This window comes from Salminus brasiliensis, chromosome 12, assembly GCF_030463535.1.
Source record: "Salminus brasiliensis chromosome 12, fSalBra1.hap2, whole genome shotgun sequence".
Taxonomy (NCBI): Eukaryota; Metazoa; Chordata; class Actinopteri; order Characiformes; family Bryconidae; genus Salminus; species Salminus brasiliensis.
In genome coordinates this window covers 26,295,279-26,312,718 of record NC_132889.1, presented here as the reverse complement: position 1 = coordinate 26,312,718, position 17,440 = coordinate 26,295,279, and the positions used below count along the sequence as shown (strand labels likewise).

Sequence of the window (17,440 nt, the reverse complement as noted above, 5' to 3'; positions counted from 1 at the left end):
TTTTATATCATTCCAGAGTCTTGGCTACTAGTTAGTCCTCTGGGTGCAATGTGCAGTTAACTGTCTGGTCAGCTAGCCTTTAGCCTATCACCCACATGTTTCACCAGCTTTCTCTGCAGTTGGCTGACCTTAGCCATATTTTTATGAGACAAGACAACTATATTTACCATCTGCCTTTAACCCATTAGTGCAGTGAACAGACACAGATACACTAGTGATCAAACACACAATGTGTGATAATGAGCACACATGTCTAGAGAGGCAGCCCACTAGGGAGTAGAGAGGGTTACAGGGCCTTGCTCAAGGGCCCAGCAGTGGCAGCTTGCTGAGCCAGGGTATCGAACCCACAACCCTGTCATTACTGCCTCACTGTTATAATGGTTTGTACCTTCTATGTACTGCACTCTCATTAGTCAACTATACTAAGTTAAATACAGTTTTCCATTCTAGAACATCTTTAAGTAATCTTAAATAGAATTGCTTGTCACTGTATGAAGTACTGTTGACTGTAAAACATCTTGGCCGACAGATTATATGTGTTTGTTCTATAAACTCATCAAACAATTTTAATATAAAATGTCAGTAAATTGCACTGAAAAACACTGAGGTTACTGTAGCACACCTCCATTACACAAAACAATCAGCTGCTCTATTAGCTGACATTTTTAGAGTGATACCTAGGATGATATGCAGAGGATTTCATGCATATAGGTTGATAGCTGTCAAAGCAGATGGCCCAGTCCTGATTCTCTATATACAGAATTGGCATCACATGGCTGTGACATACTGGGCACTTGAAAAACATTCCTTACTAAATTGACAAGAGCAAAGGGTATGAAGGGTATGGGGTTGGTATGAATGTATACAGGGGATTTCGAGGGATTGATTTTTAGATCCATTGTCAGCATTGTTATTTATAAGGCTCTATTGGGTATTTGCAAATGGAGAGTTGGACTTTTGGGATCAATGTTTTGTGTTGCTGGAAACTTTTCATGCACTTAAACTGTTAATCAAAAGGTTTCACATCACTTAATCGCCCCACAGAATGAATTTCCTTCTTTAAAGGAAACTTCGCCATGTGGTTGCACCTGTAATACATCCACTGAGACTTATTCCAAATGAGAAGACAATCATTATTGAGTATCAATATATCTACATTCTGTCACATCTTTAGGTTAATACTCTTAGTGAATTGTTTTGCATGGGAAAGGCTGGTAAACAATGCTATGCCATTGTGTGCCTATTTTCCAAAGTGGTCCTGCAAAGCATTCTGCCTGAGCCTGATCCCAGACAGTCAACTCCAGAATTTAAGCGATGCCCACATGGACCTAATCTTCCTTGATCCTACAAAATGAGGCCTGCCATGTCAGACCCCAGAGCCCAATAATCTACTGTTCTTAACCATCATTGCTTTTTAATGGGCAGGCTTGGAGATTAGACTCTAAAACATTTAGAGGTGACACAATACAGCCATAGATAGATATATCAAAAACAAAATCAACGTTGTTCACTGCCCACGGTGGCTTTGAAGCCATAATAGATCCCACCCCAAATATGGACCAGGTTTAATGTGATGAAGAAAAAAAAAAAAAGTCACCCCTTATAAAAACTGTCAAAGTCTAGTTAGAGTGTCTGCAGAGCTGAGGGAAGCTAGACAGTTCATGTACTATCAATCAGTTAGCCACACTGCTAACGTTATACCTCAGCTGTTATCTATAATACACACTTTTGGACCCTTTTGATTGCTGGTTTGATTGGTGGACAGCACCGAGGTAAGCATCAGTTCTCATCAAGTACCTGAGTATTCTTACACTGTACTGCTGTACTGCTGTTTTACCACTTGCATAACTGTTGTTGAGTCTAAATTCTAAATTTTTTTCTTATCAACTGGCAAAACAATCTTCACCTCATATTCCAGAAGGGGAAAATGAGTGATGCTGAGATTGAAATATTTGGGGTGGCTGCCCCATACCTGCGCAAATCAGAAAGAGAGAGGATTGCATCCCAGAACAAGCCCTTTGATGCCAAGACGTCCTGCTTTGTGGCTGACCCTAAAGCTGAGTATGTGCGCGGCAAAATCAAAAGCCAAGATGCAACTAACGTGTCTGTGGAGACTGAAGATGGGAGGGTGAGTGAAGACTACCTCAGGTCCAGTTTTGCTTTTTTGCTTCTTAGTTTGTTTCTTTATGGGCTGGACAGGGAGCTAGTCCTGGACTACACAGCATTTTAAATGGATATCCGGTGAAAGGAATATTTATGAACGTTTATGACCTAATCACTGTCTTGGAAACTGGTACCTATGAAAGTTTATGACCTAATCACTGTCTTGGAAACTGGTACCTCCTACCTTTTAAATTCTAAACAGGCTAGTTTTTAATTCACTCCACAAATCTTGTAGGTTTTAAGGGGTTGAATGGAATTTTAAATGGAAATGGCAATATGTCCAAATGTTTGTGGACACCCCTTCTAATGAATACATTTAGCTACTTTATGTTGCACCCATCGCTGACACAGATGTGCCAATACACACACACAGCTTGTCTACTCCCTGTAGAGAAGTATTGCCAATGGAATAGGTCTCTCTAAAAGGGTTATAAAGCCCCCCAGCATTGAGCTGTGAAGCAGTGAGACTGTGTTCTCTGGAATGATGGAGCTTCAGCCAATCCTACAATTGGTGCAGTTTGGTGTGCTTGGCCAGACAAGGGGAATCTAACCCAGGACATGAAATATGATGTTATTATGTTTGTGGGCACCCCTTCTTATAATCCATTCGGCAACTTTAACTTGCACCTATTACTGACACAGATGTGCAAATGCACACACACAGCTTGTCTAGTCACTGTAAAGATGTATTGGCAATGGAATAGGACTCTCTGAAGCAAATAAACATGACAACCTACTGGCACCATGTCTAATGACAGGTGTGGGCTAGACGGGAATACCCCCGGCATTGCGCTGTGGAGCAGTGGAATGATGAATGATGCTCCATCCAATACTTTTGGCATTAGTTGGGGAGTTGGGAATGAGGTGGGGTGGTGATTATCTAACATCCTGACCTCACTAAGGCTCTTGTTGCTGAATGCAATCAAATTCCCACAGCAATGCTTCAAAATCTAGTAAAAAGTATTCCCTGTAAAACACATAAGGGATATTTGAGCATCACATTGAGCTTTATTCCTTATTGGTTATATCTGAGACAGGTCGTCATGGTAAAGCCGGATGATATCCATCCCATGAATCCTCCAAAGTTTGATAAGATTGAGGACATGGCCATGCTGACCCACCTCCATGAGCCAGCTGTGCTGTTCAACCTGAAAGATCGTTATGAAGCCTGGATGATCTACGTAAGCAAAGACTGATTCCACAGTGACTCAAAATTCAGCATTTTTGTGATTGTAGCACAATCCGGCACAATTTTTAAAATATTTCCTAACAATAACAATAATAATAATAATAATAATAATAATAGTAATAATGATCTCTAAAGATTTCTGAATGTTTCGTCTTACTCTTTGCAGACCTACTCTGGGCTTTTCTGTGTGACTGTGAACCCTTACAAGTGGCTCCCAGTCTACAACCCAGAGGTGATCAATGGATACCGTGGCAAAAAACGTCAGGAGGTGCCTCCTCATATCTTCTCCATCTCAGACAATGCCTATCAGTTCATGCTTACAGGTAACAGTCAGTAGAACATGCTAGTCTTAATCCTTTGCATTGAAATGAATGTGGTTAGTGATCAGATTGGGATTCATACCCTTCTCATGACTCTTTCTTGCAGACAGAGAGAACCAGTCTATCCTTATCACGTATGTACAGGAGTTCACAGATCTGCATAAACATTGAAACACTGAGATTTGTTTAAACTGGAGGTTTGCTGAAACACACTGCTGTTCCTTATTATTTAAAAGCGGAGAATCTGGTGCTGGAAAGACTGTCAACACTAAACGTGTTATCCAGTACTTTGCGACAATTGCATGTGTTGGAGACAAGAAAAAAGAGCAGACGTCTGGAAAATTGCAGGTGAGACACTGTGTTTTCGGTAGTTAAGCCACTGATAAACCCATAGACAAAAACATTCTTCATATTTAATTGCTTTGCATATTCAGGGCACCCTGGAAGATCAAATCATCCAGGCCAACCCTCTACTGGAAGCTTTTGGGAATGCCAAGACTGTGAGGAATGATAATTCCTCTCGCTTTGTGAGTTAATTTGCTAGGAATCCAAAAGCATGCCTAGACATTGTAAAGCTCTATGATCTATGATCACATTTCATAAAAATGTAAATATTATAACAAAGGATTTTAAAAAAGTGTTTCCTCTTGTTGCTGATTGCAGGGTAAATTCATCCGAATCCACTTTGGGACAAAGGGGAAGCTGGCCTCAGCCGATATTGAAACTTGTGAGTTTGTTTATTTACATTTACAGCATTTAGCAGATGCTCTTACAAACGACTTACAAAAGTGCTTCACTATTCACTCAGAAAATACCCTTAGCTAGTTTGTATAGGCTAGGATCCAAAAAATACCTCTAAGCTTAGATACTACTAAACACAAAAGTCAGTATAGAGACCACAATACTCAGCACTACACTTCGCTGAAGTACTCTTGGAAGAGGTGGATGTTTAGTTGATGCTTGAAGACAGCGAGCGACTCTGCTGTCTGGACACCCAGGGGAAGTTTGTTTCACCACTTCGATGCCAGGACAGAGAAAAGCATGTATGCTTGTCTTCCATGGATCTTAAGGGATGGCGGATCAAGCCGAGACGTACTTAAAGCTCGAATGGCTCTTGGTACTGGTCCGGCTTTTGACCATGGCGTGGTTTATCATGTTGAATGCTGACATGTATAATGCTAGAGTGTTTTTTAACCTTATGGTCTTCCCTCCTCAGACCTTCTGGAGAAGTCCAGGGTGACGTTTCAGCTCCCTGCAGAGAGGAGCTACCACATCTTTTATCAAATTCTGTCCAACCGGAAACCAGACCTGATTGGTCAGTGTCTATAAACTGCAAAATTGAGACTTGATTAATGTAAAACACGCAACACTAGACAGTATTATGATTTGCTGTTCACAGAGATGTTGCTGATCACCACCAATCCATATGACTATCCTTACATCAGTCAAGGGGAGATCACAGTGCAAAGCATTAATGACACTGAAGAGCTCATGGCGACAGACGTGAGGCTACACTTGCATTCAGTCATTCAGATGAACACAGTTGCATGTGTCACATACCTGCAGTAACACCGTTGGTTTGGTCCCCTGTGATAAGACAGAGTGCCATTGACATCCTTGGCTTCAACTCTGAGGAGAAAGTTGGCATCTACAAGCTGACTGGAGCAGTAATGCATCATGGGAACATGAAGTTCAAGCAGAAGCAGCGTGAGGAACAGGCAGAGCCTGATGGCACTGAGGGTAATGTGTTTTGTCATGTAGATACAGTGAGAGACTACCCTATTCTAAATTTCCAGTTCAAATTAGGGATGTCCCAATCGTGTTATTTTGCCCATTCTGTCTCTTAATGCTGGGTAGCTGATACTAAACAGATCTATAAGAAATACAGACACACAGTTTAGATAAAATGAGCTGCTGATTAATACTGCAGTGAAATCCCTTTATTTTTAGTAGCAGTTTCTATAATGAGACGTTCTGGACTGCTTGATTTACTTTAGTAGAGATGTTTTGAGTTTAGTGTCTTATAATCCAGTCTGACTCTCCTCCCCGGCCATTCAGCTCCCAGCTTCTTTAAAACACTGCAGTTAAATTACCTGGCGCGCGCGTGTGTGTATAGTATTACACACTCTGGACTGATATCTGCTGCTGTGTGTCGACTACTGATGAGAAAAAACTGGCTTATAGTGGGTGAATGTGCCATGACTTTTTTTCTATAGTGTGTGTGTATTAGCAGTAGCGTTAGCCTCCTCTCGGTTCTGAACATGCTCTTCAGTGAGGGTTTAAAAACTAAGAAAGGTGCATGGTTCTCCTGCTGGTAAAACAGACTGTTTCAGGGATAGTTTTATAAAGGAATTATGGAATAATGTCCATTATGGCGCTTTGAGGCCACCAGATGGCGCTCTATTTTAGTTTCTCAAAGAAATTGGCAGCTCCAAACACATTCAATGATGTTAAGGTCTGGACTTTGGTGTTAGCAGTCCAATCTTCTGAGAACACCAGAGGACTTAACCACACAGCCTTAATCTGTTTTATTTATTTATTTATTTTTTTTTACAGTGAAAATATGAGCAGAAACATCTGGGAATTTTTTTCAGATCTGAAGCAAAAGTGGACCTTCATTTTCTGTAAAAGTAAAAGCTTTTAATGCTGTTTACCTCATGGTGACAGTTTTGGTGGTCTACCAGGTTTTCTCACAGCTGTTAGGTGTTTCAATTCTTTAACTGCAGGTTTAGAAATGTGCTGTTTTTCAGTTATTTTCCATTGAGTTTCTGATTTATTATGCAACTGTTATGATCTCCTCCAGAAATATCATCTTAAAATAGAACGTTTAATGGCTTTTTGTCTGGGAAGTAAACAAATAAAGGGTTACCTCTTACTCTGGCATAGTCGCGTATTTTACTAATAGTTTTGAACTTTATTAAAGCTCGGAGACTGTGGTTTTATATAACAATAAAGAAACTTCATTTATTAACATACCTTTTTTATCAGTGGCTGACAAAGTCGCTTACCTGATGGGCCTGAACTCTGCTGATTTGCTGAAAGCTCTTTGCTACCCCAGAGTGAAGGTTGGGAATGAGTATGTCACTAAGGGACAGACTGTTCAACAGGTAACTGCATTTCTGTAGTCCATCATCATAAGACAATGTAATAGAGTTTTGTAATAGAGACAATGTAAAAGGAGTTTTGTGCTTTTTAGGTGAATAATTCCATGGGTGCTCTGTCGAAAGCTGTGTATGAGAAGCTGTTCCTTTGGATGGTAACCAGGATAAATCAACAGCTGGACACTAAACTACCCAGGCAACACTTCATTGGAGTGTTAGACATAGCTGGGTTTGAGATATTTGAGGTGAGAACTGCCCTACTTTTTGCCACTTGAGTGAGTGAAACCCTCAAACTTGAACACAGTTTCTTTAAATCTCAGATGAACAGTCTGGAACAGCTCTGCATCAACTTCACTAACGAGAAACTGCAACAGTTTTTCAACCACCACATGTTCGTGCTGGAGCAAGAAGAGTACAAGAAAGAGGGAATCGAATGGGAGTTCATCGACTTTGGAATGGACCTGGCTGCCTGCATCGAGCTTATTGAGAAGGCATGTCATAAAACCTTTATTGGTGTACCATTCTGTAAATGCCATGCAAAATATTGAGTATTTTTTTCAAAGGTGACAGAAATTAGCTTTGAATAGCCTGATTTCTTTGCTTCACAGCCAATGGGTATCTTCTCCATCCTTGAAGAAGAGTGTATGTTTCCTAAGGCAACAGACAGTTCCTTCAAGAATAAGCTTTATGACCAGCACCTGGGCAAGAACAGTATTTTCCAGAAGCCCAAGCCTACCAAAGGCAGAACTGAGGCCCACTTCTCCCTGGTGCACTATGCCGGCACAGTGGACTATAATATAGCTGGCTGGTTGGAAAAGAATAAGGACCCATTGAACGACACAGTGGTTCAGCTGTACCAGAAAGCAGCAGTAAAGCTGCTGTGCAACCTTTTTGCCACTTACGCATTAGCTGATGGTAAGTCAGTCTACAAAAAATGGCTTTTCAGACTTTTTTGGTGAGATATACCCTTTAAAAGTCCATCTAATAAAGAACTGTCTACACAAGAAGGTCATTGTATTTGAAGAGCTGGCAACCAAGCAAAGAACCATTTGAGCATTTAAGTGATTCTTTGGGTGATCACCATTACTAAAAACTCATTAAGAACCTAATTTTTTAAGGAATGTACACAAGGCATAACTAACCTATACATTTTCTCTATTTTCAGCCGAAACCAGTGGATTTAGAAAGGGAGGGAAGAAGAAAGGATCCTCTTTCCAAACTGTCTCTGCACTTTTTAGAGTAAAGAACATTTTATATAACAGAAGAGAAGGTGTTAAATGCTATGAGCATGCCATTAGAATAATCTAATAAGCTAGTGCTCTTTCCACCAGGAAAATCTCAACAAGCTGATGGCTAACCTTAGGTCCACACATCCTCACTTTGTGCGTTGCATCATTCCAAATGAGACCAAGACACCAGGTAAAAGAAACCTCCTCAAAGTGTCCTGTCAGTGTCCTTTGGAGATAAATATATTTGGCAGATAGATCTGCCATTTTTGAAGATATCATATATTGCGTTTTATTTTATATACACTATATGTCCATATGAATGCATTCAGCTTGTATTGCCAATAGATAAACTTGAACCTATTGGCACCATCATAGAGCTGTGGAGCTCCATGTGTGTGCTCCATCTAATACTTTTGGGATGAGCTGGGAGTTGGGGTGAGGATGAGATGGGGTGGTAATCATCCAACATCCTGATCTCACTAAGGCTCGTCTTGTTGAATGCAATCAAGTCCTCTCACCAATGCTCGAAAATCTAGTAGAAGGCCTTTCCTGGACAGTGGAGACAGTTATTCCCAACAAAAGCAGGATGAACTCTTTTTAATACCCTTGAATTCAGAGGAAACAATGAATGAGCAAGTGTCCCAATAATTTTGTCCATATAATTTAATTTGTTCTCCCCAGGTGCTATGGACCATCAACTTGTTCTCCACCAGCTACGCTGTAATGGTGTATTAGAGGGGATCAGAATCTGTAGGAAGGGCTTTCCCAGCCGAATCCTCTATGGTGACTTTAAGCAGAGGTACATTTATTCACTCTTATGTCTGTACAGTGCTTAAAAGCCCACACATCCACTAAGAGTTATGTGGCTTGTGCTTTCTAAAGGTACAGGATCCTGAATGCTAGTGCTATTCCTGAGGGACAGTTCATTGACAGCAAAAAGGCATCTGAGAAACTGCTGGCGTCCATTGATGTGGATCATGCCCAATACAAATTTGGACACACAAAGGTAATTACAGATAACTGCAAAATGTGCCTACCAATATCCAGGGCATGAGAATCATTCAGATTTGTATACTCATGTGCCTGGTCATTTGACATTTATCTGCTCACCCACCTTTAAGGTGTTCTTTAAGGCTGGTCTGTTGGGACTTCTGGAGGAGATGAGAGACGAACGGCTGGCAGTGCTAATGACCCGCATCCAAGCTGTCTCCAGGGGTTGTGTTGCCAGACTTGAATTTAAAGAGATGACGAAGAAAAGGTTTGAATATAAACATGTTTGAGTGAAGGCCTGCTGAGCCAAGTCTGATTATAGACTATTACAGACTGGACTATGTCATATGTTGATCTGAGGTACATTATGTGGACAAAAGTATTGGGACACTGGCTCATTTATTTTCCTCTTACAAAATCAAGGGTAACTTTAAAAACCTTTAGACTAGATTTTGGAGTTGGAATTGATTGAGCACAGTTCCACTGCTACACAGTTCAAAGTTTTATACCATTTTGTACCAGAGAGATCCAGAGACTCATATTGTATTGGCAGTTCTGTTCAACAGTGACTAGACAAGCTTTTTGTGCATTTGCACATCTGTCAGCAATAGGTCCAACTTAAAGTAGCTAAAGGCATTCAACAGAAGGGGTGTCCACAGACATTTGGACATGTAGTGTATATGTGGAGGTGTAGAGTGCACCATATCTGTCTACACTGGAAGAGTGTTAACTTACTATTATGCCATTATTCAGGGAGTCCATCTACATTATACAGTACAACATCCGCTCATTCATGAATGTCAAAAACTGGCCATGGATGAGGCTGTTCTTCAAGATGAAGCCGCTCCTGCGTAGTGCCGAGGCAGAGAAGGAGATGCAGACATTGAAAGAGGAATTTTCTAGGATGAAGGAGGAATTCGAGAAGTCAGAGACCAGGAGGAAGGAGCTGGAGGAGAAAATGGTTGTTCTTGTCCAGGAAAAGAATGACCTCTACCTTCAGATTCAAGCAGTAGGTTAAAATTTTCGATTTTCTTTCCCAGTTCGAACATCCAAATAAATGTTCACATCACAGCAAAATTTCGACATCTGCAGGAACGAGAGAATCTGTCAGATGCTGAGGAGAGGTATGAAGGTATGATTAAGAGTAAGATCCACTTGGAGGCCAAGGTGAAGGAGTTCTCTGAGAGGATAGAGGAGGAAGAGGAGATCAATGCAGAGATTACGGCTAGGAAGAGGAAGCTTGAGGACGAGTGCTCCGAGCTCAAAAGAGACATTGATGACCTGGAGCTCACCATCGCCAAAGTGGAGAAGGAGAAGCATGCCACCGAAAACAAGGTGAGATCAAAGCTTTTCTCAGACATGTGCTTGTGACTTGTGTATCTCTGCTTCTTTGCACACTGCTTACAAGACAAGATTTCCAAAAACTCAGGTGAAGAACTTGACAGAGGAACTTAGCACCCTGGAGGAAGCTCTTCTGAAGTGTTCGAAAGAAACTAAAGCCCTGCAAGAGGTCCATCAGCAGACGCTAGATGATCTTCAAGCTGAGGAAGACAAAGTCAACACTCTGACCAAGACTAAACTGAAGCTGGAACAACAAGTAGATGATGTAAGTGCCTCTTATGAAAGCAAATAGGGCTGTAACAGATATGATGGGAAAATGGCATGGCATCATTAAGTAACAATTTCCTTCAACCTTGCTGCTACAGAATATAAAAAAAAAACATCTGCCAAAAGAAGAAGCAGTAACTAATGGCATGTATGTTTTGCAGCTTGAGGGGTCTTTGGAGCAGGAAAAGAAACTGAGAGGAGATCTGGACAGGGCCAAACGAAAATTAGAAGGGGACTTGAAGCTGTCAATGGAAAATATAATGGACCTGGAGAACGAGAAGCAACAAATCGAGGAACGCCTTAAAAAGTACAGTGCTCAGCTAGTGATCAACGTGTTGCTAATTTTGTATTAATACATAAAAATAATAAAAAATAAGCTTTAATTGTTGATCTTCCTTTTTCATGTGATTTGGCAGGAAAGACTTTGAACTTAGCCATCTGCACAGTAAAATAGAGGATGAGCAAATACTAAGCGCCCAGCATCAAAAGAAAATAAAGGAACTTCAGGTATGTTTGAATGCAGTGATACACTATATGTCCAAATGTTTGTGGACACCCCTTCTAATGAATGTGAGAGTAGGAATCTCCGGAGCAGATAAACATGAACCTATTGGCACCATGGCTAATGCCAGGCTTGGGCTAGAAGCGTGAGCTGTGTGATGGGGCTCCATCCAGTACTTTTGGGATGAAGTAGGGTGGGGATCAGCCAACATCCCGACCTCAGTAACGTTCTTGTAACTAAATGCGATCAAATCCTCTTAACAATGCTCCAAAATCAAGTAGAAATCCTTCTCTGGATAGTAGACACAGCTACTACAACAAAAGAAGAAACAATGAATGAGCAGATGTCCCAATACTTTTGTCCTTATAGTGGACAGAAACACTGGAATTGCCTGTATGTCTTTTGGTATTACCTTCTAAGTACTTAAATATTTAAACGTAGGCTCGAATAGAAGAACTTGAGGAGGAAGTTGAAGCCGAGCGTGCCGCCAGATCCAAGGTGGAGAAGCAGAGAGCAGACCTCTCCAGGGAATTGGAGGAGATCAGTGAGAGGCTGGAAGAAGCTGGTGGAGCCACCGCAGCTCAGATTGAAATGAACAAGAAACGGGAGGCCGAGTTCCAGAAGCTGCGTCGTGATCTTGAAGAGTCCACCTTGCAGCACGAGTCCATCGCTGCCACTCTGCGCAAGAAACAAGCAGATAGTGTGGCTGAGCTTGGGGAGCAAATCGACAATCTACAGAGAGTCAAGCAGAAGCTAGAGAAGGAGAAGAGTGAGCTCAAGATGGAGATTGATGACCTGGCCGGTAATATGGAGAGTGTTTTGAAAATGAAGGTAGGGAATTGTCCTTTGTTGTCTGTTAACGTCTTGGATCACTGAATATTCATGATGCCGTCTCTCAATAACTCAGGCTGCTTTCGAGAAGCAGTGTCGCAATCTTGAGGACCAATATCATGAGTACAAAACAAAAGCGGAGGAGGCCCAGAGGGCACTAAATGACTACACTACCCACAGTGCACGGCTGCAAACTGAAAACGGTTGAGTATACATAATTTCTGGGATGCCCACCATATCACAGGTACATAGTGTGCTAATGTGTTTCTAATAGTCATTATAATCCTTGAATAGGTGAGCTCACCCGTCAACTTGAAGAAAAGGAAGTTACTATTGCCCAGCTTAGCAGAGTGAAAATGGTGTGCACTCAGCAAATTGAAGAACTGAAGAGACAACTGGAAGAAGAAGTTAAGGTGAGTGTATCTGCCACTGTGGAAATGGGTTTCTCATACCAGTACACTAATGCACTCATGCTGTTTAGGCTAAGAACGCCCTGGCCCATACTATGCAGTCAGCTCGGCATGACTGTGACCTGCTGAGAGAGCAGTTTGAGGAGGAGCAGGAGGCCAAGGCTGAGCTGCAGCGTGGAATGTCCAAGGCCAACAGCGAGGTGGCTCAGTGGAGAACCAAATATGAGACTGATGCCATCCAGCGCACGGAGGAGCTTGAGGAGGCCAAGTACAGTCTCTTTTTAAAATCGTTGTTCTGAGACTGTAAAAAAAAAAAAAAAAACATTATCTCCTTTACCATTGTTTTACATGTGCACCCCGAAGGAAGAGACTTGCTCAGCGGCTTCAGGACTCTGAAGAGCAAACTGAAGCTGTGAATGCAAAATGCGCCTCTCTGGAGAAAACCAAACAGCGACTCCAGGCAGAGGTAGAAGACCTCATGGTGGAGATAGAGAGGGCCAACGCAGCTAATGCCACTCTTGACAAGAAGCAGAGGAACTTTGACAAAGTATGATTTTTTTTACCCTGATGTTCTGATCTTTCCCAGCTGAGTGTGGGTTGTATGCCCTTGGTTAAATGGTTTGCCACTTTGTCAATTAGGTTCTCGCAGAATGGAAGCAGAAGTATGAAGAGAGTCAGTCAGAACTTGAGGGCTCACAAAGGGAATTCAGGTCTCTGAGCACAGAGCTTTTCAAACTGAAAAACTCATATGAAGAAGCTTTAGATCACTTGGAGAACATGAAAAGAGAGAACAAGAACCTTCAGCGTACGTCTAACTTTTTTAATGAAGAGATTCCTGCAAAGACTTGTAGTCAATATGTAATGACCCTTTTCACTTGTGTTTTTTTAGAGGAAATGACAGATCTTTCCGAACAGTTAGGACAATCTGCAAAGACTATCCATGAGCTTGAAAAAGCTGTTAAACAAGCTGAGCAGGACAAGGTGGAAGTTCAGACTGCTCTAGAAGAGGCAGAGGTACCGTTCCTTACCCAGTAGAACAAATTTAGGAATTAAGAGAATAGAGAAAATGACTTTGAATCTGTTTGCTCTTTCCTAGTCCTCCCTTGAGCACGAGGAGGCAAAGATCCTTCACATTCAGCTGGAGCTGAACCAGGTAAAGTCTGAGATAGAACGCAAAGTGGCTGAGAAAGATGAGGAGATTGACCAGTTGAAGAGAAACCACCAGAGGACAGTGGACATGCTCCAGAGCTCCCTGGACTCTGAGACCCGCAGCAGGAACGAAGCCATGCGTCTGAAGAAGAAGATGGACGGAGACCTCAACGAGATGGAGGTTCAGCTGGGTCATGCCAATCGGCAAGCAGCCGAGGCCAGCAAGCAGCTCCGCAACGTGCAGATTCAGCTCAAAGTACACGCTGTTCATTTCCATCCACCTGTAACCACCTGCATATATTGTACACATGTACATGGCAAACATCTCCTTTCTTTGGATGTTCCAGGACACTCAGGTGCAGCTGGACAGTGCTCTCCATGGGCAAGAGGACCTGAGGGAACAGCTGGCCATGATTGAGCGCAGGAATGCTTTACTGACGGCTGAAATTGAGGAGATGAGAGCTGCGCTAGAGCAGTCAGAGAGAAGCAGGAAGATGGCAGAGCAGGAGCTGGTGGACATGAGTGAGCGAACACAGCTTCTTCACGCTCAGGTGGGCGCCTACATTAGAGTTTTAACCAGTCTGACAACATTCTCAACCCTCACATCACCAAGTTTGGATTCTAAACTTGTAGCCTGACCTAATGTTGTCTGGACTGCGCTATCAAAACCTGATCACAGACAAAATACAGTCCAAATCTGACCCAAATCTGGTCAATCACCAACCAAAGACCAGCTCAAACTTGACATCATTAACAGCAGCTATTTCAGTCACCTTCTAATCTAATCTAATCTAATCTAATCTAATCCTAATTACTAGCTATTCAAGATTGTAGTGGCGAGTCACGGCTGTTAGAACTAAGCTTTTAGTTTGGATCATAAATGCCCAAATTATGAAATACAAATGAGGAAAAAATCTGCCTGTATAAAAATGCTAATTTCAGCGAGCTTGTAAGAGTCACTGACATGTACTATATGGACAAAAGTATTGGGACACCTGCTCATTCATAGTCTCTTACAAAATCCTGGGTTGGAACAACTATCTCTTATGTCCACAGAGGGCTTACTACAATATTTCCAAGAATTGCTGTTAGGATTGAATGGCATTCAGTGACAAGAGCTTTAGTAAGATTGGATGATCACCACCCCACCTCAATACTGGCAATGCTTCTCTACAGGGACCAGGCAAGCTGTGTGTGTGGTCTGTGTCAGAAATTGGTGCAACATAAAGTAGCTGAATGCATTGACCCCTGGCAGAAACCTTTTGCTGCGGCTGTTTTTCTTTTGTTACAAGAGAATTCTGTTTTAATTTCTACTCATATTCAGAAGGCCTACAGTGACTTTTTAAAAATCAATTTGACTTCCTAATTATGTTGGTTAAATTTTCCAAATAAAAGAAAATGAAATAAGAGTTTACATATGACAAGTAATAAAAACAGCCAACATAGAACTAACTAATTAATTTACAGTCATATTTTTTTTTGTTTACAAAAATCAAAAGGTCTCCTCTAAAAGCCTGGAAAGATGTCTGCTCATTAAACATCTAATGATTTTCTTACAGACAACAAGTCTCCTCAGTACAAAGAAAAAGATGGAGTTGGACATCACAAACCTGCAGAGCGAGGTTGAAGACACTGTTCAGGTGGCAAGGAATGCAGACGAGAAAGCCAAGAAGGCAATCACAGACGTAAGTCTGTGGCTAGAACTTACAGAAACATCATATATAAGAATATTTCTCTTCTGGATCTCTAGTAATGGCCGTTATGTTTTGGTTTATAGGCTGCCATGATGGCAGAAGAGCTAAAGAAGGAGCAGGACACCAGTGCTCATCTGGAGAGGATGAAGAAGAACCTGGAGGTCACAGTTAAAGACCTACAGCAACGTCTGGATGAAGCTGAACAGATTGCTATGAAAGGTGGAAAGAAAGAGCTCCAGAAACTAGAGACAAGAGTAAGAGCCACTCAAAAGCATCTGCTCATGTTTTGTCCTTTGTTTCCTAAGGATTAATGAATTCAAATATGACACAGGTCCGAGAGCTGGAGAATGAGCTGGAGGCAGAGCAGAAGCGTGGAGTGGAAACCATGAAAGGCATAAGGAAATATGAGAGGAAAATCAAGGAACTTACATACCAGGTAGGAGAACAACTGGTGGTATTATTATTGCTCATTGCAGCACCTTAAACTGCAAGGGTCTCTATATGGGCCTACAGTTCATTAGCCTCACTTTCTATATACATCATTCAAAAGTTTGGAATCAACATTATTAATAAAACAAATCCCATGTGGTTTGCAGGTAAATATGTAAAAAAAAATTTTTTACATTTTTGAAACAATCAGTAGGAAAATAAATTTTACATGTGTCCAGAACAATAAACAGAGCTGTAGATTCTTTAATGATTTGTAATGCTTATATAAATTATTAAAAAGCTGTATATCGTCAGGGATTAAGTTAAATATTCAGTGTCCTTCATGTTTTAAAAGTGGTGTTCTCGAAGACTGCAAAATACAGTGACGAAAATATTGAGATAACATATTTTTTGTTAAATATTACATAAACTTTATGCAAAAGAAACGTGCATAAATATACTCAGTCATAATTATATTTAATTATTATGATAAATATTAAATTACAGAAATCATAAGAATGAGAAGTGACACTTGAATGGTAGTTTGACCTACATATTGGTTTCAAAGAGAACAGCTGAATAATAAGCCTGCAGTTTAACGTATTAATGAATGCTCCATTAGTTTTATTAGAATGCGAATGCAGTATTAGCATTTTGGGGAGTGACTGATAGAGAAATTTTGATTAACTGCAGTCTGAGGAGGACAAGAAGAATGTAACCAGACTGCAAGATTTGGTCAACAAACTACAGCTTAAAGTGAAGACTTACAAAAGACAGTGTGAAGAGGCGGTAAGTGAAATATTGAGTTATAATACCCAGTGTTGAGAAATGCAGTACACTGTCTGTTAATGCTGTTATATTATCACCCCTAAACAGGAGGAGCAAACAAGCATTCATATGTCTAAGTTCAGGAAACTGCAGCACGAGCTGGAGGAGGCTGAGGAGAGAGCTGACATCGCAGAGTCTCAAGTCAACAAACTAAGAACCAAGAGTCGAGAGATTGGCGGAAAAGGAGAGTAGCAAAATTGGGCATCATAGTGGAATTTAATAAGTGTGGGGTTTCCTTATGAAGTGATATTTGTATAAAAACCTGTACCTTCTGTAATTTGGGATCTCGTCGGAAAGTCAAGTCCATAAGTACTCTTCCAGAGTTCCAGACTTCAGGCAGTTATTGACTGCAAAGGTTTTGCAACAAGTATTAAAATTAACAATTTAATTTAAGTTAAGCACTTAAAAATAGACATGGATAATACTCCTACATTGTCTGTATTCTAATCTGCTGTGGTAGACAGCTGCGAAATTACAATACATTTGTCAACATCAAAATATCTACAGACCTAACTATATAAATACATACTTATTTTGAGTAGATTAAAATACACTATATGGACAAAAGTATTGGGACACCTGCTTATTCATTGTTTCTTCTGAAAGCAAGGGTAATAAAAGGGTTTGTTCTTTTTTTAGAGTAACTGTCTCCACTTTCCAGGTAAAACTTTCTACTTTCTAGGATTTGCTTGCATTTAGCAACAAGAGCATTAGTGAGGTCAGGATGTTGGATGATCACCATTCCACCTTGTCCCTAACTCCTCTAACTCATCTCAAAAGTATTGGATGGAGCACCATCCTTCATTTCAGAGAACACAGTTCCACTGCTCCACAGCTCAGTGCTGGGGGACTTTATACCCCCTGCCAATAGGTTCATATTTATCTACTCCAGAGAGTCCTATTCTATTGCCATTACTTCTCAACAGGGACTAGACGAGCTGTGTCAGCAGTGGGTGCAACTTAAAGTAGCTGAATGTATCCATTAGAAGGGTTAGGT

The 17,440-nt window shown here is 41.1% G+C and overlaps 1 protein-coding gene across 1 annotated transcript; it reads left to right on the top strand.

The window, feature by feature from the left end:
• Nucleotides 1–1,927: 1,927 nt before the first annotated feature.
• Nucleotides 1,928–16,680, top strand: LOC140573723 (myosin-1-like). The gene is made up of 38 exons (XM_072693245.1): nt 1,928–2,128; nt 3,201–3,344; nt 3,519–3,675; nt 3,779–3,806; nt 3,909–4,020; nt 4,107–4,199; nt 4,336–4,399; nt 4,889–4,987; nt 5,072–5,175; nt 5,274–5,412; nt 6,661–6,779; nt 6,869–7,018; nt 7,094–7,264; nt 7,382–7,688; nt 7,939–8,012; nt 8,105–8,192; nt 8,684–8,801; nt 8,885–9,008; nt 9,124–9,260; nt 9,746–10,001; nt 10,085–10,327; nt 10,422–10,598; nt 10,762–10,907; nt 11,017–11,107; nt 11,544–11,933; nt 12,010–12,136; nt 12,228–12,346; nt 12,415–12,611; nt 12,707–12,890; nt 12,983–13,148; nt 13,233–13,357; nt 13,440–13,748; nt 13,840–14,043; nt 15,052–15,177; nt 15,270–15,440; nt 15,518–15,622; nt 16,309–16,404; nt 16,492–16,680. The coding sequence occupies exons 1-38, from the start codon at nt 1,928–1,930 to the stop codon at nt 16,633–16,635; spliced, it is 5,805 nt and encodes a 1,934-aa protein (XP_072549346.1). The 3' UTR covers nt 16,636–16,680.
• The last annotated feature ends 760 nt before the right edge of the window (nt 16,681–17,440 follow it).